Source organism: Anolis carolinensis, chromosome 1 (genome assembly GCF_035594765.1).
Source record: "Anolis carolinensis isolate JA03-04 chromosome 1, rAnoCar3.1.pri, whole genome shotgun sequence".
Lineage (NCBI taxonomy): Eukaryota > Metazoa > Chordata > Lepidosauria > Squamata > Dactyloidae > Anolis > Anolis carolinensis.
Window position 1 is genome coordinate 212,216,515 of NC_085841.1, and position 21,647 is coordinate 212,238,161.

The 21,647-nt window shown below is 39.2% G+C and overlaps 1 protein-coding gene across 2 annotated transcripts in view; it reads left to right on the top strand.

Moving 5' to 3' along the window:
• The window catches only part of lrp2 (LDL receptor related protein 2), a 189,848-nt gene extending 169,026 nt beyond the window's left edge, over positions 1 to 20,822 (top strand). Inside the window, exons 71-79 of one of the 2 annotated variants that reach the window (XM_008119019.3) lie at positions 1,456 to 1,575; positions 6,491 to 6,581; positions 7,885 to 7,952; positions 8,084 to 8,204; positions 13,305 to 13,434; positions 14,302 to 14,412; positions 16,403 to 16,510; positions 18,473 to 18,544; positions 19,319 to 20,822. In XM_008119019.3, the coding sequence (XP_008117226.2) occupies positions 1,456 to 1,575; positions 6,491 to 6,581; positions 7,885 to 7,952; positions 8,084 to 8,204; positions 13,305 to 13,434; positions 14,302 to 14,412; positions 16,403 to 16,510; positions 18,473 to 18,544; positions 19,319 to 19,480 (983 nt within the window). In that variant the 3' untranslated portion in view covers positions 19,481 to 20,822. The remainder of the gene's footprint in view (positions 1 to 1,455; positions 1,576 to 6,490; positions 6,582 to 7,884; positions 7,953 to 8,083; positions 8,205 to 13,304; positions 13,435 to 14,301; positions 14,413 to 16,402; positions 16,511 to 18,472; positions 18,545 to 19,318) is intronic. The other variant, XM_062964876.1, reaches the window with a different exon arrangement.
• Positions 20,823 to 21,647: the final 825 nt, after the last annotated feature.

The following is a 21,647-nucleotide window of genomic DNA, read 5'->3' on the forward strand; positions in this document are numbered from 1 at the left end:
AGGTTTGGACAAGAGGCACAATAGGGCTATCCCTTCCTACTAGGCCTTCGGCAGCTGATTGGTGGGAGGCAGCACCAAAATGCTGGGGGAAAGAACTGTATGTTATGCAATGTACCCAAGTGTTATGGAAGTAGTGGCCTCATTTCTCATATTGAAAAATGTTTCAGCTATCAGCCCAGTCGGAATTTATAGCTGGCTTCCACTGGAATAGAAGGGTGCATACTTTCACTTGGACAACATAATATCCTTGGTCACAGAAACATATTTTGTTTGCTCTTTCTGGCAAACTGAATTTTTTTTACTATCCATTTAAACCTACTGATTACATTTCTGGAGAAAGGGAACATCCTGGGAATTATCTCACAAAATTGACTGTCAGGTGATCTGACCACACCATGTTTAGCAGTTGTGCGTTTTGTGCAGGAGTTTTGAACAATCAGTCCAGTGTGCTGAGTGTAGGCATTATTTCCTTATGCATTGCCATGTGTTTGAGGGGCTGTATCTAGACTAGCAATTCTGCATATGAATGGCTTTTGGTTGCCATGAGACTGAGCTTCTCATTTGACAAAAGACAAGAAGGAAAGATGGTATCTTAAACTGTGCAAGAAGACTAGTTTTGAGCTGGAGAGGAAGCCTATTGTGCCATTGTAAGCCACCTTGGGTCCAACTGGAGAAAGGCAGGGTAAAAATACTTGAAATAAATAGATAAATAAATGACTATTTTAAGTCATTTGCATTTCACATTCATCTCATAGGAGAGAGAGTAATGACATTCCCTTGCTATCTCTGTTGTTGGTTAAAATCCCTGGCTGTTTTGCAGCTGACTTTTGTTCTCTGTAGATCTAGGCAGTTTTGCTTAAATGACAGGAAATAAACGTACATCATAAAATTTTGTTAGAATACCAACTCACTGCCTAGAGCACATACTAAAAATAAAAATGAAGCCAAACATAATGTGATTCAGAGGCATTTCTCTTATAGTGCCTGTTCCTGTACCATTGGACACTTGGTGAAAGTTCGTTCGGAGAATGTTAGGAGTCAGTTTGAAAAATGACACTGCTTTGTAGGGCTACCTGTTCCCCTTTGCTCTTCTGTTTTTTTTTTGGTTTTTTTTCCCCTGTACGAACCCTTTTCTCAGTGAGTGAAATGACATTGGAAATAACTTTACTAAATAGTAGTAGCAAAATGGGAATTGTTAGCATTGTGCTCACATCCCTATTTTCGCTACTGGTATTTAGCAAAGCGTTTTCCATATATAGTTGAAATTATTATGTTGGCAGTCACCATGTGTGGTGAAAATATCAATATAGATTAAGACCTAACTATCATCAGCTCTAAAACTGAAAGAGAGGGATGCAGTGTCTGTGTAAGGGAAGAGGAATGTATAAGGCCTTTGAAAGACTGTGTTCATTCTCATAAAACATGCTGAGTTGCTTCTCTTTTTTATCTTGACAGTGTCCAATCCATGCAAAGATGTTTGCAGCCACCTCTGCTTGTTGAGACCTGGAGGCTATAGCTGTGCTTGCCCACAAGGGGCTCGCTTTGTAGAAGGAAGTACAACAGAATGTGATGCAGGTAAAGAACTCTTCAGAGAAGACTTCAGCCAATGTTTCCCTTTTAACATGTTGTTCCTGGTGTACCACATGCAGCAGACTGCAGACAAATAATATTGTTTTTGGGTGCTTACCCAAATAATGAGGTCCCTGGAAAGTAATACAGAAAGGAAAAAACTTCTTGTCTAATAGTTTAGTGACAGACTAAGATTTTATGTTTACAAGGAATTTCTTTTATAGAGATACATTATAAAAATGGGATCTTCCACTATATTGTGACCCGAATACTTTCCACTGTATTCAAGTCAATTATACACAATCCTGTAAATATTTACTAAAAAGTGTTGAAAGAACTCAGTTCAGCAAACCAACCAAATACCATATCAGAGGAGGAAAAACACATTTAATTTTACATTGCATTTCTCAATAATGATTTGTAAAGCACAATTTTTGAGTTTTATCTAGAAGAATCAAAAAAGTCTATAATAGGTGGAAGTTAGTTTTATCCTATCTAGTTTTATCCTAAGGTAAAAGGTAAAGGTTTTCCCCTGATGTTAAGTCCAGTCATGTCTGACTCTGAGGGTTGGTGCTCATCTCTATTTCTAAGCCGAAGAGCCGGCGTTGTCCGTAGATACCTCCAAGGTCATGTGGCCGGCATGACTGCATGGAGCGCTGTTACCTTCCTGCCGGAGCGGTACCTATTGATCTACTCACATTGGCATGTTTTCGAACTGCTAGGTTGGCAGAAGCTGGAGCTAACAGTGGCCACTCCCGCCACTCCCAGGGTTTGAACCTGGGACCTTTCGGTCTCCAGATCAGTGTTGTAACGCACTTCGCCATTGGGGCTACATAGTTTTATCCTATTCTATCTAAAACGTGAGTGAATCTGTGCAACAAGTGTGATCCAGATCCATCATTGGTGGGGGTCACAGTGGCCTCTGGAAGTGGGAGCCAATAGGAAAGTGCCGCAAACATGCATTTTTGCCCACATACACACACACATACATTCACTTTTATTATTTACTAGCTTAGGTACTCAGATTCTGCATCTTTTAACAGTTCTGCAAAAGAGGGAATGCCACATAAGCTCCTTTTGCTGAAATCTCTTTTTCACAGCCATTAATGGTACAGGAATCCTGTCTGGTTTTCATCTGGTAACACAATAATAATAATAATAATAATAATAATAATAATAATAATAATAATAATAATAATATAAAGCTTTATTTGTATCTCACCACCATCTCCCCGAAGGGACCCGGGCAGCTCACAAAAAGCACTCAATAGTGCAACAATATACAAATACAGTAGAGTCTCGCTTATCCAACATAAACTGGCCGGCAGAACGTTTGATAAGCAAAAATGTTGGATAATAAGGAGGGATTAAGGAAGAACCTATTAAATGTCAAATTTCGTTATGATTTTACAAATTAAGCACCAAAACTTCATGTTTTACAACAAATTGACAGAAAAAGCAGTTCAATACACAGTGTATTGAAAACATTGACTACAAAAACATTGACAACAAAAATTGACTACAAATAAATATAGAATTGCTGCCTAGAGAAACAGCTGTGGATCTGGGCAGGAGGCAGATTGCGTTGGACAATATAGAACGTTGGATGAGCGGAGGTTGGATAAGTGAGACTGTACTGTACAACAAAATGCAGAAAAGTATAAATGAATAACAATAAACAACAATAAACCACAATTTATTAAAAAATATGATAAAACCCAGCAAGCTACGAGAATAGTGGCTGTATACAATATCAGTCCCCATAAAGTGCAGAAGTGGAATCACTAAATCCTTAAATGTAGAGATTAAGACCATAATCACTAAATATGGTCAAAGGTTTGCCATGTTTTCAGGTGTTTGTAGTAGTCCACTCTAGATGTTACTAAGTTATGGACCACCGTGGCCAAGTCAGGCTTTTTGGGGTATGGTTGCAGCTGGCACACCAGCTTTAACTGTGCGAAGGCCCTCCCAGCCACCACTGACACCTGAGCTTCAAGTGTCAGCACTGAATCTATGAGAATCCCCAGGCTGCGGACCTGTGTCCTCAGGGGGAATGTAACCCCGTCGAGCACAGGTTGCCACCCTATACCTCAATAGACCTTGTGACTGACCAGGAGGACCTCTGTCTTTTTTGGATTAAGCCTCAGCTTGCTGGACTTCATCCAGTCCATCACAGCTTCCAGACACTGGTCCAGGATCCAGGGAGCTTCCTTGGAATGGTGTGAAGAAGAGTAGTAGAGTTGTGTGTCATCTGTGTAGAGATGACATCCAACTCCAAAACTACAAATGACCTCACCCAATGGTTTCATGTAGATGTTTAAAAGCACGGGGGATACAATACAGCTAAAAAGCAATCATAACAGTTTTAAAAAAAGTATTTTAGAAATCATTAAATAAAACCCTGCACAAATTTGAAACTTTTAAACTGTAAAGCATAGCCCTGTGTGTAAAAAGTTCAGCACTTTTAATTTATGTTACTTGAGGATCTTCCTAAAGTTCAACTTACTTATGAAAACTTACTTACTTATAAGATACCTGTACTTGTTTTTCTCTGAAATTGTTGACATAACTCCGCAGTCCATAAATTAATGTTCCTTTAATTTCAGTACTGTTTCAATTTCTAGATTGTCACCTCTTTGGGGAAGGATTTGTTCTCTCACATGTGGATACTATTGTATTGTTCTGGTGGTGGTTGACAGGTGTTTTTGATGGTTGTAATAATGTTGACGCTGCTCATGCTTCCATAAAATTCAGTTTTAGAGTATAATAGTCCTCATCATCAGAGCATAGCTTTCTATATTAATCAAATCCTGTCAGGTGCCATAAAATCCCTTCATAAATTACCATGTTTCCCTCTGGCTCATGTACAACACTTAATAGTAACTATTTCTTGTATGGCAGATAAAAATAATTGTTCAAAATTCCCCTTGCATAATATAATTAAAATCTTGTATCGTTGGTAATTACTTATTTGATGAAAAAGGGTTTTAACTGGATAAAGCTTACCATATGAACATGGGAAAACATTGAGTCTTTCTTTTAAAAAAAAAGAGTTAAGCATTGTGTTGTAGGCATCCCAAAATCTTTATAGAGAGATGTCTTTTGCTGTCACAGCAAATCGTTGCAGTAGCTCTTTTTGAGGTTTTCCTAGGACAGACTTTTGCCACAAAGAGAAGGGAATAGTTCCTTCTTTGTGAGAGTTAATACAGGAATTTTATCCAAAAAAGGAACCATCTGAATAAAGTGATGAAAAGACTTTTTGAATGCCTGGGAGAGAAAATGGTGGCAGCGACAACAAAGGGTGACTGGTCCCGAGGTAGAGGTGACACTTTCTGTTCTCTGTGAAATGATATGCAACTTCTCCATGTGTCATATCAAAAACCACAATTCGAACCCCCAAACCTGCCCTTGACTTATGCATCAGGCCAACTCATATGCAAATAAGTATGGTGTTGTTGTTTATTCATTCAGTGACTCTGACTCTTTGTGACCACATGGACCAGCCCATGCCAGAGCTCTCTGTCGGCCGTCACTACCCCCATCTCCTTCAAGGTCAAGCCAGTCACTTCAAGGATACCATCCATCCATCTTGCCCTTGGTCGGCCCTTCTTCCTTTTTCCTTCCATTTTCCCTAGCATCATTCTTTTCTTCAAACTTTACTGTCATTATGTGGCCAAAATATTTCATCTTTGCTCTAATATCCTTCCCTCCAGTGAGCAGTTGGGCATTCTTTCCTGGAGTATGGATTAGTTTGATCTTTTTGCGGTCCAAGGCACTCTCAGGATTTTCCTCCAACACAGTTCAAAAGTGTCTGTCTTCCTTCGCTCAGCCTTCCTTATGGTCCAGCTCATAGAATCATAGAATCAAGCTCTCGCATCCATAGGTTATAGTACAGGGAATACCATTGCTTTAACTATCCGGACCTTCGTTGCCAGTGCGATGTCTCTACTCTTCACTATTTTATTGGTCCCAAGTAGTAAATGTCTTCTGATTTCAAGGCTGCAGTCTGCGTCTACAGTAATCTTTGCACCTAGAAATACAAAGTCTGTCACTGCCTCCACGTTTTCTCCCACTCTTTGCCAGTTATCAATCAGTCTGGTTGCCATAATCTTGTTTTTTTATGTTTAATTGCAATCCAGCTATTTCACTTTCTTCTTTCACATTGGTTATAAGGTTCCTCAACTCCTCCCCATTTTCAGCCATCAAACCATTAACATTAAGTCTGGTATATCACACATAACCACTAGATTTCATAAGAGTAGAACAATGTTGTTTTTGTTTTCATCTTTGTTTCCCCTGAAACCAGGTCTTGGTACAGTGCCTAAGATCTTTGAATACGGATCTCCTGCTATTAGTTACAGATACATAGATAAAGATTTTGTGTTTGTGACTTGTGAGAGAGAGAGAGTGTGTGTGTGTGGGGGGGGGGAGGCAGTATATTCTAATATAACTGCTGCGATGGCGCAATGGCTTAAACCCTTGTGCCAACTGAACTGCTGACCTGAAGGTTGGGTTGCTGACCTGAAGGTTGCTGGTTCAGATCAGCGAGATGGGGTGAGCTCCTGTCTATCAGCTCTAGCTTATGAGAACATGAGAGAAGCCTCGCAGCTATCACATCAGGGCATCCCCTGGGCAATGTCTCTGTTGACGGCAATTATCTCAGACAGAAACGACTTGCAGTTTCTTCTCAAGTCACTTCTGACATGATTAAAAAAAAACTATTCACCACTTTGGATCTTGTGTAAGGAAAACCAAAGGATCATATAGGTTTTATAAACGTATACAGGCCAGGCATGAAGGTCTTTCTTGAAATTCCATCCCAAGAGTAATTGAACATCGATTGATTAGTTTGTGCCTTATGGGGTATGTATAGCTTTTAAACATGTGTGGATTTTCTTTTTTTCTTTCTACTTCTTTTTAGCTATTGAATCTCCCCCTACAATGCCACCAGCCTGTAGGTGTATGTATGGAGGAACATGCTATTTTGATGAAAGTGGACTTCCTAAATGCAAGTAAGTCTATTGGGAATGAGCCAAGCAAGCAAGATCACACTGAATTGTCACATTAAATATTTTTCACACATGGAAATCCAACACAGCAACAGGAAAAGACAAAGTCAGAGTGTGGGAAATTTACCTTCTTGGACTACAATTCTCAAGATATTGTATTCATATTTTAGTGGATTTTGGAAGTTACACTTCAAAAAGGAAAGTTTTCAAATACTTTAAGAAGAAGCATTAAAGCATTCAGTTCCTATAAATATGAAATTTTAGAGCCAAGCATCTGTGAGGATCCTTTTCCTTTATTGTGGCTTTTAAGACTCTATTCCAAAGGTATTCATTTGTAGCATTGAGTATCTGCTATCACTGAAATGGTAAAGTAGCAGGCTGTTTAGCAAACGGAAAATGTTCTTGAAAAGTGTGTCCTTTGAAATATATATATATATATATATATATATATATATATATATATATATGTGGAAGGGAGGTGGTCAGAGAGCATGACCATGTCTGTGGGGATACCTATGAGAATTTAGCAAAAAAAACCAAAAAACCTGTTTATGCTCATTTTGAACCTGTAGGGGACACTAATGATCCACAGAAAGAAAACATTTCCTCCATTGTTTAAAAACCAGAAATATCATTTGTGACTCAGCATTCCTACACACTAATTTTCTAGTAAACAAGCTGATTCTGTGTATGTGTGTGCTCCCATGCAATTACTAAATTATGAGAATTTTAAAAAATAAAATCATCAAGGCAGGTACACCTTCCAGAATGCAATAAATACAGCTAATATTTCTGTTGTCAGTTTCAGTCCAGTGTCCTTCTTACTACATGGTTTAGGTCCAGGTTACCTACAGGATTGCCTCTCCCGTACCATCCACCCTCGGGGCAGGCGGGGGGGGGGGGGCCTACTTCATCCAGCCAGAACCCGACTGTCAATCGTCACCCAGAGAACCTTTTTATCGGCCGCCCCACAACTGTGGAATGACCTACCGGAAGAGATTCAACAGCTAAATTAGCTGTCTGAATTTAAAACACAACTGAAGACCTATTTCTTCTGGCAGGCCTAGCCAGCCAGTTTTAATTATAAAATTTATATTCATGTCTTGCGTACACTAACTTTTTAAGCATTGTTCTGTGTATTTTAATATATGTATTTTGTAGAAATATATTTTAATATATTTATTTTATATAATGATTATGCATTTTAGCTAGGTTGTAACCCACCTCAAGCTACGAGAAGAGGTGGGCAAGAAATAAAATTATTATTATTATTATTATTATTATTAATTATTATTAATTATTACAGGTGTGCATATGGCTATATGGGAAATTACTGTGAAGCAGGACTGTCAAAGGGAGTGCCTCCTGCAACAAGTAAGCTTTGAAGTGTCCTTTACACACTGAATAAATAGCCACTCAAGGGCCTGAAGCCTTTGGAATAAGAAGCATCCTATAGAAGCAGCTGTTTACCATATTGTTCTCTTACCCCTTTTCGTCTCTGATAGCAGCAGTGGCAGTGTTGCTGACGGTCATTCTGATCATTGTCATTGGAGCTCTGGGTGTGGGAGGCTTTTTCAATTACCGACGGACAGGCTCCCTCCTTCCTTCGCTTCCCAAACTTCCAAGGTATGTATCGCAAGGTACAGAAATTGGATCTCAGAAATTAACTTTTCAGTGCAACTATGTTCTAGAAACTGTAAAGGAATTAGTAGTAAAAAAATACTATATGCTCAGATATAAGTCTAGAAATTTTAACCAAAAAATCAACCCCAAATACCTGGGTAGTCTTTTCCATGTCAATGTAAATGCTATTCCTTATCTCTTATCAGAAATGAAACCATCTCCTACTATGTGTAGAGTCATGAAAGCCAAGAACTTACTCCACTCCAGGGGAACCTAAAGGAAGCCCCAACCCTCTCCATGTATTGTGGCAAACTTCTGGCCTTTTTAAGTGTCTGGATGGGAAAATGGCAGCAATGGCAGCCAAAGGTAGTTGGCCCTCAGACAGCACTGTCTGCAGAATGACCCCCAACTTACACACAAGTCATATCAAAATCCACAATTTTGACCTCAAAACCTTGACTTATACACAAGTATATATAGTACTCCATGACAAAGTCTGCTGATCATTAAAAATAGAGTCCTTCATGTTTTTGTGATTTTCCTCATAAAGGTAAATGCTTTACTATATAATCTATATATATAAAAGGATAATGAAATTTCGGCCTAGGACAAAACAAAACTACACATCCCAGAAACACTAAACTTGGTAGCACAACCCCACATCCATGCCTCTATGTTCATACAATAAAAAGCTCCAGCTACTCCAGAAAACGGCCAGGCTTTGAGACTGCAAGGCTATTCACTGCTATTCCACCTGGCCAACAAAGGATTCCCTTAAGTCACAGCAACGCGTGGCCGGGCAAAGCTAGTTCCATATATATTTGCTCCCAGTGTGATCAATGTCTCCCTTTTCCAGGAAAGCTTGCACAGAAATAGTAACCCCAAAATTCCAAGAGAACAAAAATAGTGCTTGAAGCTATTTTGGCTATGTGAAGTTTCTGAGAGTGTAGTCCAAAATAATTTTGCCAGGCTCTGGATTTGATGCTTTCACCCCCCAGTCAGTAAACCAGAGCTGTGTGTTACGACTATCCAAATTATTCAGTGAATTTTTTTATTTGCTTTGAATGTGGTTTGACTTGTATTTGAATGAAAGTTGTTGGTGCAGTCAAGAAGCATCATAATAGAACAGTTCAGATATGACTTGAAATAAATATGATGATAAAAAGCATTAAAGAGCAAGACCAGGTTCAAATTTCTGCTCAGCCATGGAAACACACTTTGAGTCAACCTCAGAGGAAGGCAATGACAAATTTGCTCTGAATAGTCTTGCCAAGAAATCCCTAGGATAAGATCACCTTTGGGTTACCATTAAGGACTTTATCACATAAGGCTGCTAAAGTGCAATTATGGCAGGATAAAAGAACCCTTTTATGTGGCCTCCCAGGTGACTTCATGGCTCTCCTGTAATTGCATTGCACTTGAATCATGATTGGATTGTCTCTTTTCATTGAAATCCAATATTGCTGTTGTTCTTTGTGTGCTAATTTCTTTCCCAGTATTTCCAGCCAAGCAGCAGAAGGTCTTGTGTTAATGATTCCCACCCCCTCAATTTGTCACATCTGCACAATCATGCAGTTTTGACATTTTTGTGTAACTTTCCTCCACTTGGCTCTACTGGGAATAGAAAAAAGAAACACAGGGTGCAAATATAGGTAGGAAGCAAGGCTGTGTCCTATTGCTAGCATTAAAATGTTCAGCTGCCAGTCAATTGAAAATAGGAGGGACACTATTTTGTTCTGACAGCTAAATGTCTTGATCAGCTATTGCTCAAATACATTCATTTATCCATTCAAACAGAGAACAGATGTTTATTCTCTGTTTTGCATCATTATGTACCCAAACTTCCTGTGGAAGTGGTCTTATGAAAGAGCACTCTAAGGAATATTACAAAATGTTGCATATACATGCAGCAGGATATTGCATATTCCACCATATCTGAAGCCACTGTGACCATTTAGGACGGTAATAGTATATGTTGCAGCTCCTTGCCCATATATAGCTACAGTGGAATAATTATCAATTATGACAGTTAAAATGTTTTAAGACTGCACAGCTCTTAGTATTTCCATTAACCCTTTCTATAGTCTGCCGGATTGTGAGCTGCCCTGAGTCCCTTTGGGTGAGAAGAGCGGGATAGAAATGATGGAAATAAATAAATAAATAAATAAATAAATACATTCAGCTCTTCGCTCCATAGATTCCATCATCCACAGCTTGAAAATACATATTTTTAAAAATTCCAAAGAGCAAATCATGATTTTGCCATTTTATATAAGGGATGCTATTTTACTATGTTATCTATATAAATAAAAATGTAATGTCTGTCAGTGAGGGACTTCATATCTCCCAAACTACTCCAGCGATCACTATGGAATTTGGACTCAGCATAGCAATCGAACTGCAATGGGTTTTAAGCCTACTGTCACAAACTTGACACACCCGAGAAAGGTAAAATCAAAACCCTAAGCAATGGCCAATCAACCTTCTCCTCCCTTAGCTACCGTCCTAACAGATGGCTCCTCCCCTTAGCAACAACACAAGCAATTGCCAAACACTCCCCTCCTCCCTTAGCAATCGATGTGGTCGCAAAGGACGGGAAGCCTCGCCTCCTCGCCACTCATGAGGAGTTACATGAGGCCGCAGCTCTGAGGCCTAGCCATGGAAAGGGTGTCAGGAGCGACTTCAAAAACAGAAAGCCGCTTCTAGTGTGAGAAAATTGGCTGTCTGCTAGGATGTTACCCAGGGGACCCCCAGATGTTTAACCATCCTGTGGGAGGCTTCTCTTTATATATCTCTTTTCTGCTACAGGCAGTTGTGAATGTTGCAATTGACCAACTTGATTAGCATTCAATAGCCTTGCTGCTTCAAACCCTGGCTATTTACTACTTGGGAGAATCCTGTGTTGGGAAGTGTTAGCTGGCTCTCATTGTTTCATGTCTGGTATTCCACCATTTTCTGAGTGGTGTTATTTATTAACTGCAAGAAATGTTGCAATTGGCCAACTTGATTAGCATGGAATAGCCTTGCCACTTCTGATGTGAGGAAACTGGCCATTACCAAGGATGTTGCCCAGGGGACACCCGCATGTTTTACCATCCTGTGGGAGGCTTCTCTTTATATATCTGTGGAAGGTCCAGGGTAGGAGAAAGAACTCTTTTCTGAGTTTTTTTTTCATTGAACCAGATTGGGCCACAGCAACGCATGGCCGAGTACAGCTAGTTGTATATAATGGGACGAGTATCCATCGATTTTGGTATCTATGGGAATCTTGGAATCAAACCCCTGTGGATACCAAGAGTTTACTGTATTATCATAACTACCCAGTTTCCCCGAAAATAAGACATCCCTGGAGAATAAAACCTAGTAGAGGTTTTGCTGAATTGCTAAATATAAGGCCTCCCCTGAAAGTAAGACCTAGCAAAGTTTTTGTTTGGAAGCATGCCCGCCAAACAGAACACCAGAGTATGCGGGATTGGTAAATGTACATACCATAGAGTGTTGTACATGGAAATAATGGTAATAACAAGAAATTCTTGATAGGATTCACAGTTTGTCTAGTTATGCTGGTTTATGATGACAACTACTGTACAACATATAATGTTCATTTTTGTTCAACAATAAAAATAATAAATAATAAAACTGTATTTATACCCCGCCACCATCTCCCCACGGGGACTCGGGGCGGCTCACATGGGGCAAGGCCCGACCAGCACAATTTACAAAAACAATAGCATAAATACATTGAACAATATACAAAAAATATAAAACACAGTAAGACAATAAAACAAGAGTTAATACAGCAGTAATAATATCAATCAACCACCAAGTACAATTCACTCGACTTCATTGGTGGGGAGGACTGCAACAGCAATATAAAATATAAAATGCAATTCAATAAATAAATAAATAAATAAATAAATTCAATAAATAAATTCAATAAATGTGAATTCTTCTTCATGGAAAGATAAGACATACCCTGAAAATAAGACCTAGCCCATCTTTGGGAGCAAAAATTAATATAAGACACTGTCTTATTTTCGGGGAAACACGGTAGTACTAGTACTACTACGAATAGTAGCAACAACCACATTCCCAAAAACATTTGAATAACAAGAGAGATAGATTGAGATCTTAAACCAAGCAAACTGAGCATAATGGTCCACGCTTGTGATTTCGCATCCAGTCTCTTGTGTATTTTTGGAAGGTGCAAGAGGCTATCTTCTGCACTTTGTCTCCCATCCAAAACCTCCCTCCCATCAACTGCCAATCATCAAGAGGGGATGCTGCTATCACTTTTATTTACCAGTGAGGACAGGGGAGAAATAAAAGAGGGGGTTAGATATCAGTGAACTGGCTTGTCTTGGCTGTAATAGGAAAGGAAACGGAAGTACGCTCACAAATTGAGTGCACCTTCTTATCCCTTCCTCTCAGAGCTGTATCATATGAAACCTCTTCCTGGGACCTTACTGCTGGAAAGGAAAGGAGCTTGGGATATTGTGCAAGAGATTACAGAATAATTCCTTGCACTATCCAAAAAGAAGCATATGTGGATGATTGCCACAATTGCAGACACACATATCTCTATGTAGATTCTTAGCCACAGTATTAGACATCATTAAAAATTTCTCCAAGTAGTGCTCTTATTTTAATTTGCCTAAAGAGCCCCAGTGGTGCAGCGGGCTAAACCGCTGAGCTGCTGAACTTGCTGACTGAAAGGTTTGTGGTTTGAATCCAGGTAGTGGGGTAAGCTCCTGCTGTTAGCCCCAGTTTCTGACAACCTAGAAACTCAAAAACATGCAAATGTGAGTAGATTCATAGATCTGGCAGGAAGGTAATGGCGCTCCATGCAGTCATGCCAGCTACAACCTTGAAGGTGTCTACTGACAACACCAGCTCTTCGGCTTAGAAATGGAGATGAGCACCAATCCCTAGAGTTGGATACAACTAGACTTAATGTCCGGGGAAAACCTTTACCTTTTAAAGAGTTTTATTTTTCCATGGGAAATTATTATGAAATTAATCACAAAGAGTGGGAGGCAAAATAAAGATAAAGATCATTAAGCTATCTTCTGTTGCTTAATTCAAATATTCTTATTTACAAAGTCTAAGCAGTCTTGTAAAATCCACGGAAAATGGCAACGGGGTGACATTCCGATCTGGAGCTGATGTGACCATGGACATAAGCGTGTCTGGCTTTGGAGCTGAAACTGCTATTGACAGAGCAATGCAAATGGTAAAGGGTTTTTTTCCTGCAAAAGAATAATATCTGGTGGGTGCACTTTGGGAGAAACATTTTGCATATTAATATCTTAAAATAAATGTCAGTGCCTGCTGGAATCTTCAATTGTGCGTGTTCCTTTTTAAATGATTCATTTTCAACCATTATATGAATGGTAGAAACAATTTGATAGATCTCATTCACCATTTTGAGGTGCATATTTGTAAAGGTAATTATGATCTAGGTTTTTACCACATTATTACCTATAATTTTGGTTTGCATGTTCACTTGAAGGAGTGTGAGGATTATGAACGTATTAAAATTTTACAAAAGGCGTTCACATAATTAAAACTGCAGGAACTGTTATCCTAAACACAGTGGTTTAACAACTAACAACGAAGCACTACCTGAATTGAAAAAAAAATATGAAAGCCTTCATATTTTCCAGTAATGTTTTCTTTCATAAATACACAAGAACACCTTTTGATTTTTTTCAGCACAAGTTGCTCTAGGCAGAAGGGAAATCTGCATTAATATCTTGATGCTGATGTTTCTTTGCCCTGTAATGGTTGTATATGGACTTGCTTGCTATCTCAGGGTATTTTTGAGGTAATGGTAGGGAGATGTGTTGATTTTTCCTAATTCTGAAGTGATTTGTGGAGCGTTTTGGAGGGCTGGCTTAAGTTGATGATCTCAAACACCCGTCCTGATGATGTTAGACAACATAGGAAGTAGTCAGGTTCTTGCCAGGTTGAATAGGTTCTGAGAAAATCCATAGTTTTAGAAAAGAATGGCTTTCTGTGCTATGTGTTATAGCCATGCTTTACTTTAAGGCAGTATGCGATTCATATCAACAATGAAATATTATATTGCTGTTCTCAGAATGAAAACTTTGCTGTGGAGAGTGGGAAACAGCCAATCACCTTTGAAAACCCTATGTATACAACAAAAGATGGTGGAACTGGGGATGTGAATACAGCTCCTCCCACACAGGTAAGCAAACACACCTTTTCCCTTTTCTCATTTCTCCCTTCATAGCTTGACATGCGTCAGATTTCTATATCCATGTTCTATTTTCATTAGATTGTTCCACTGGATTAGCCATGTCAGTTCTTTGCAGCAAAACTAAGTCTTGACACATGTTTAAAGTTTTTTTCTGGAAACAGTTGGATAAATTGGGGTTGCAGTATGTGAAAGATTCTGCCAAAAATATTGTCAGCTTTCTTCCACATTACAGTTGTAGCACTTTGGTACCAACTCATGGAATTGTAGTTCCATGAGTTGTTCAAAATTCTCTGGTAGATATATACCGTGTTTCCCCGAAAATAAGACAGTGTCTTATATTAATTTTTGCTCCCAAAGATTCATTAGGTCTTATTTTCAGGGGATGTCTTATTTTTCCATGAAGAAGAATTCACATTTATTGTTGAAAAAAAGAGAACATTTATTATATACTATACAGTAGTTTTCATCACAAACCAGCATAACCAGACAAACTGTGAATCCTATCAAGAATTTCTTGTTACTACCATTATTTCCATGTACAACACTCTACGGTACGGACATTTACTGATCCTGCATGCTCTGGTGTTCTGTTTGGCGGGCATGCTTCCAAACAAAAACTTTGCTAGGTCTTACTTTCAGGGGAGGCCTTATATTTAGCAATTCAGCAAAACCTCTACTAGGTCTTATTTTCTGGGGATGTTTTATTTTAGGGGAAACAGGGTAGGTAAAGGTAAAGGTTTCCCCTGACGTTAAGCCCAGTCATGTCTGACTCTGGGGGTTGGTGCTCATCTCCATTTCTAAGCCGAAGAGCCAGCGTTGTCCATAGACACCTCCAAGGTCATGTGGCCAGCATGACTGCATGGAGTGCCGTTACCTTCCCGCTGGAGCGGTACCTATTGATCTACTCACATTGGCATGTCTTCGAACTGCTAGGTTGGCAGAAGCTGGAGCAACAGCGGGTGCTCACTCCGCTCCCGGGATTTGAACCTGGGACCTTTCAGTCTGCAAGTTCAGCAGCTTAGTGCTTTAACCACTTTGCCACTGGGGCTCCTTGGTAGATATATACCCCTTCCTAAACTACCAATCCAGGGATTCCATAAGATGGCACATGAAATGGTACCAGAAAAAACTCAGTTTACTTGTCTGAATGCATCTCCCTTTACAAATGACCACAAAGACTAAGATCTTCTGGGGAGGCCCTGCTCTCAGTCCCGCTACCGTCACAGGCATGTTTGGCAGGGATGAGAGAAAAGGCCTTCTCGGTGATTGCCCCTCGGTTATGGAATTCCCTCCCTGGTGAGATTAGATCGGCCCACTACCTCCTGTCCTTCAGAAAGATGGTAAAAACTTGACTGTGGGACCAAGCCTTTGGGGTAGTGCAATGAGGCAATAATAGAAAACCTACTCCGCTGATTGGAGCCAGCATGGTGAACTAAATTGGTTTAAACAGCTGATTTTAAAATAGATATAACTGATTTTAATTTTTGTGTTTATTTATAATTATTATGTCTCAGCATGGATTGCTTGCCGTATATATGTTGTGCTCCATCCCTTCGGGGTGAGAAGGGTGGAATATAAATGTTTTCAATTAATAAATAATAAATAAAAATGGGACCATAGTGCTTTAATTGTGTAACATGAAAGGCAGATCATTCTTATTTATTTATTTATTTGCATCACTTTTACCCCGCCTTTCTCCCCGAGGGGACTCAAAGCAGCTTACAAAGCCTAAAAACAATGTAAAAACAACAATTCATATAAAACAATCTACAAAACAACAATTCATATAAAACAGATACCAGTACAAAATAAAATCACATTATATAAAATTTTAAGCATGTCCAAGATGAAAATCCATTCTTTAAGATGCAGCACAACATTTTGTTGTTTCTCCTCTCCTTGGTACATTTCCCTTCTGATATGTACATGTTTTAATATATTTTGTTGTTCTCTCCTTGCCAATTTTCTATGGCAACAGGTAGCGGCTTCCAGCAGTGAAGGAAATGAAAGTTTTGAGAATCCAGTCTATTCTACACCTCTATCTGCTAGTGCCACACAGCCTCCTGCAAGTACAGAAATTGCACAGGTAATAGGATGCTGTTTTGCCAAATGTGTGAGAGAGAGTGTCAAGTGCTTGCACGGGATGAGATTTATGTATTTTATAATGTGTATCACATCTCTCCCATGCTGTGTCATGAACTTGGTTTCATGACTATGCATGCCTTCTATGAAGGTTGGCAACTAGAGTGGGTCTAGGAGCTAATTTCCCATTTGTGAAACTCTCCAGTTGTTCCTCACACTGTCAGAAATTCAAAAAGGGAGAATGGGAGAGAAAGATGACAGAAGAATACAAAACCACAAGTAGCATTTAAGTCTTCATCAGACAGTGTAGAGATCCCTGCAACCTCTTAAAAAAGTGAACTGCTATTCCTGGAGATTTCCAAAATAAAGAATGCCTACTTTTTGGTGAGAAAAATGACAGGGAATCTGGAGGGAAACCGAAACTGTCTTGAAGGATCCCAAACTTAAGGACCTCATCAGACAAGGGGATTTTAGTGTCCTAGGATGCTTTCCCCCATCTAATGGACAGAGATCGTTGCTGGACATCACATGTCATTGTGTGACTTCTGGTGGAGGCCCCACCCCCAACTGTTTTATAAGCATTGCTGGATGCTTTCCCCATGACATAGGAGGCTTCCCATGTTGGGCTGGCTTCAGTAGAGCCAGCATGAGACCTTACTGGGAGGGCAACACTTTCCCTATGTGATGGGGAAAGCGTTGTCAAGAGGGAGATAATAATAATAATAAAATAATAAAACTTTATTTATACCCTGCCACCATCTCCCCGCGGGGACTCAGGGTGGCTTACATGGGGCAGAGGCCCCAACAACATAAGGACAAAATAAAAGCAACGTAATACAAATCACAATATAAAAAAGATAGAACAGTAATATAATATGAAACAAAAGTATTACAACAGTTAAAACCAATCAATTAAAACAACAATACAAGGATAAAAAAATTGCATTTAAAACAAATACATGGTAAGACCATAATAAATACAGGATAGATTATTAAAAATGTTTCAGATTCACCCCGTTGCCTCTCTCCTTTCTCAGTGAAGCCAGATGAAGCGAGATGCTTCACCTGGCCTTTGTAATAAGGCATATAGTTCCCATGCGTGACTATCCCTGATTTAGATACTAGTGTTTAGCTGAACAGACCTAAAAGTGACTTTTTAAAACATCTGGTTGACCTAGAATCCTGTATGTGTGCCAGGAGAGGTGTGGGGCCAAGTGAAGACACCCTCTTTGTTTTGTGGCCAAGATCGAGAGGTAGAAATGATCCTTTAGTTACTCGCTATATTTTGTTTCCAAGGCAAACCAGACTGCAGTGAGACTCCTACCTCAATCTTGTCCATTGCAACTAGGAAAAAAAACTGAAAATGGAAGTTCTTCCCTTTGATGCATTCCTCTGCCCTATTTATTAAGGACTGGTTTTGAGGCCATTCACCTTCTTCATAGCAAGCAGGATTCAGTTTATTTTTCCTCTGATTACTTCTTCTTTATTTGCTCAGCCTATGCGTCACATCTATATGCCACTAACGTACAGCCAAGTTGGGGCCTCCCCCATTTCCCCACTCTGGTAACTCCTGGGGACATGAGCTCTGGCTGGATTATCTGGGTGGTGGCATCATACACAGATTTGGCTTACTTTAAGGTATCCTTCCTTTCCAAATGCCTCCCTAGCAAACAGACTGATAGAGTCATCGGTCAAGTTGTGAAAAACACCAAGGTTCTTGCCCTTTCTGTGAAGCTGTTTATCTGAAATTACTTAATTCAGTAGTGCACCTGCTCTGGTCTTTCCTTTCTCTCTGCCATTACCTTGGTCTCTACTCATTGGTTAAATCAGGCAGGGCATTTGTCAGACTTTTCTATTTATAGAAGCATCCTTTTAAAAAAAAACCCCTCAGTTGATTGATTGTCACTGAATTACCCCTACTACAACAATACTAATGAGTGCAGTTTCTGTTTTTTCGAAACTTCAGGAGTCAAAGTGGAGCATCTTTAAAAGAAAATTGAAACAGAGTACTAACTTCGAAAATCCTACCTACTCAGAGGTAATGTCTAAGACTCATTCTCAGCAGAAGGAAAGTTTAATCTTGGCTGTATCTATCATAGCAATTATGGTTGTGACTCAAAGAGCAGTAGTGTTGAAAGAATGGGGGGTGGGCGGCTGAAAATTGATGGTGGAGAAACCCTAGAGAGGAGGAAAAGAGGAAGAGGAAGGCTCACTCATTCGCACACTCCATTTTGTGAGGTTCAAAAATTCACCCATTGCATACATACCTAGGGCTGCTTTAACATTTCTTTTAATTTAATGGCATGGAGTAAAGTGTCTGAGAACAGATTGTTTACAGCTTTTTGTTATAAAAGATCCATGCATTTTAAGAAGAGACTTGTCTTTGAAAGCTTATGCTGCCTGTTGAGAGGTGGTTCATATATGATCCTGTGCCTTGTAAACTATGTGCTGTTCTAGGGACAATGAGGTTGTCCCATTAAACATGAAATTGGCTTGAATCCTGTGAAACAGTGGTTCTCAACCTGGGGTCCCCAGATGTTTTTGACCTTCAACTCCCAGAAATCCTAACCACTGGTAAACTGGCTGGGATTTCTGGGAGTTGTAGGCCAAAACAACTGGGGACCCACAGGTTGAGAACCACTGCTGTAACAGATGCCAGACCAGGTTTTTCTGCCTTGATATTCTGGGCTATATGGCTGTGTGGAAAGGCCCTCAGTCTCTAAGAGGGGCTTTCATTTATCATTCTAAGTGGGTGCCCAAGTTCCTATGAAATTCAGTCATTGATAATTAGGCAATGTATTTATTGTTTCAGATGGAAAAGGAGCAGCAAGGAGAAGCAGTGAGTGTCCCTCCTCCATCTCCATCACTGCCTCAGAAGATTATTCTCCGAAGAGATCAGCCATTAGCCTTTACAGCAACTGAGGATTCATTCAAAGACACCGCCAATCTTGTCAAAGAAGACTCTGTTGTATAACTAATTCAAACTGGGAATCTTTAGGCACAACCATTTGCACATATATTTTTATAAACAGAAGGAAAAAATGGTTCACATCTCTTTATAAAGAAATATATTTAGCCTTTAGCTGGAGACACCTGTTGAAACCATGCCTTGTTGTTGTTTTTACAATGCCAATGCCTATTTTTATGAGCAATTATCACTGTGTACTATATGTATATCTTTGCACTGACACTCTCTGAAAGTAATGTTATAAATATACTGTACATTTGTAAATTTCTGAAAGATTATCTGGTTCTTGGATGTATTAGTATGACTATTCTGAAATTGTATTGTTAGGAATATACCCTCTGTATAAATGATTATATTGAATAATGTGGAGGGGAATGTAGCGGCCATCTACTGAGTTGCTAAGTCCTTTGGAAAGTATATTTATAGGCAGCACTCTGCTAAGTGGGTACTGGTGCTTTGGTGCATTTCTCCTCTCTGTTTTCTATACAAGAATATGTGAAAAATAGGTGCCTCTTTGTATGATTCTGCACAGAATATCCATAACTCTTGTGGGGAACAGAGCAAAACAAATGGCACAACATGTTTTTCTTGTACAAATATTTTTCCTGTTGGAAACAGAATGATTCTTTCCCTCAATCATCCTGTTTTTCCCAAAGGGCCGGTTTTGAAATGTCATTGCTGCTGTCCTTGGAAAGATACGATGCTTTGCATTTTCCCTGCTTTCGCCTTTTGAAATCATAGCATGCCCCCAACCCAGTCAATCATCAGTGAGATATTTCTGTTCTCTGTAGCAGTCTTTACAAGTGTTTTGTTTAATGTTAAATCGATAGTATCCAGTGGCCCAAGATACATGGTTTCTGTGCCGCAGCATGCAAATGGTGCTGGTACACTTTCAAACAAGCCACCCTTCGCTCTTTATTTTTCATGTGAACATTTTTGATATTTGCTGACTATTTATTTCCTGAGGTGGGCAATAACAGAAAGGGAACCATTTTTACTGATACAGCCTTGTACTATGCATCTTGTTAGTTTTACTCAGGATTAGCTGGTAAAATAAGCATTTTAACCCTCTAAGGAAAGTATTGTGTGCCACTCCAGGAATTTCTAGTTTTAAGCTTATGTTTAGTGTTCCTGGCCTAGCTACTCACATAACTCTGCTGTTGGGTGTTTTATATAATTCAGCCTAAGGTGTGTATGTATGTATGTGTGTATGTGTATATATACACATACTTGAATTCTCAATGCTAAGTGCTATCCTTCTTTTAATATGAGTTTGTTACCTTATAATTTGATTAGGAAAAAAAACTTGGAACATGATGCTGCTGAATAAATTTGATGTGTTTTATCATTTTCTGTGTTTTGTAACTGATTGAATGTAGTGCATTGTACTTGAATGAGGCTCATTGTCCTAGTTGCAGGCAACAACATTGCTTACAAGTGATGATGATGATGATGATGACACCAATGATGAAAACAATAAATATTTATACCCTGCTTTTCTCCCTCATGGGACCCAAAGCAGCTTACAATGTCTTAAAATCATACAGACAACAGACCAAATACATCAATAATAATAACAGACCATCAATCTCAGCAGCTTTTTTCCACTGAGTGTAGATTAGGGAGACTGGGACAGGATTCAATACAATACAAGATTGTAAATTCCCAACAGAATTTTGGTCAAGATATTCAGAATGTGATGATTTAGGATGCACTTTAGAAATAAATTGGATATTGTGCTTTTATCTGTGAGGTGTGAGGCTTGCCAGGGTCTTTATTATCATGAGATGTCGCTAGGAAGAGATTTGCCACAACACCCAGTTGGACCTGTGGCTGCTGTTTTATGAGCATTTTCTTCAAGCCAAATTACCTTTACAACAGGCTTCCTCAAGTGGTGAAAGATGTCTGATATAACATGATTTTCTTCAACTGTGTCTTATATTAGGTCTGCTTTGTTTTGTGATTGGCCATTGGAAGGAAAAGAGACTTAATGTTTAGATCTAATTCCTGATGCTCCTATCTTTGAGAGAATCACACTGTGGATAGAAAAATGGATTAATTGCAGGAAATTTATAACTCGTTAGTGCTTTGCCAAACTACATACCCCAGAATTCCATAGGATGGAACCATGGCAGTTAAAGTAGAATTATAGTGTTTATAATGGATCTGTAAT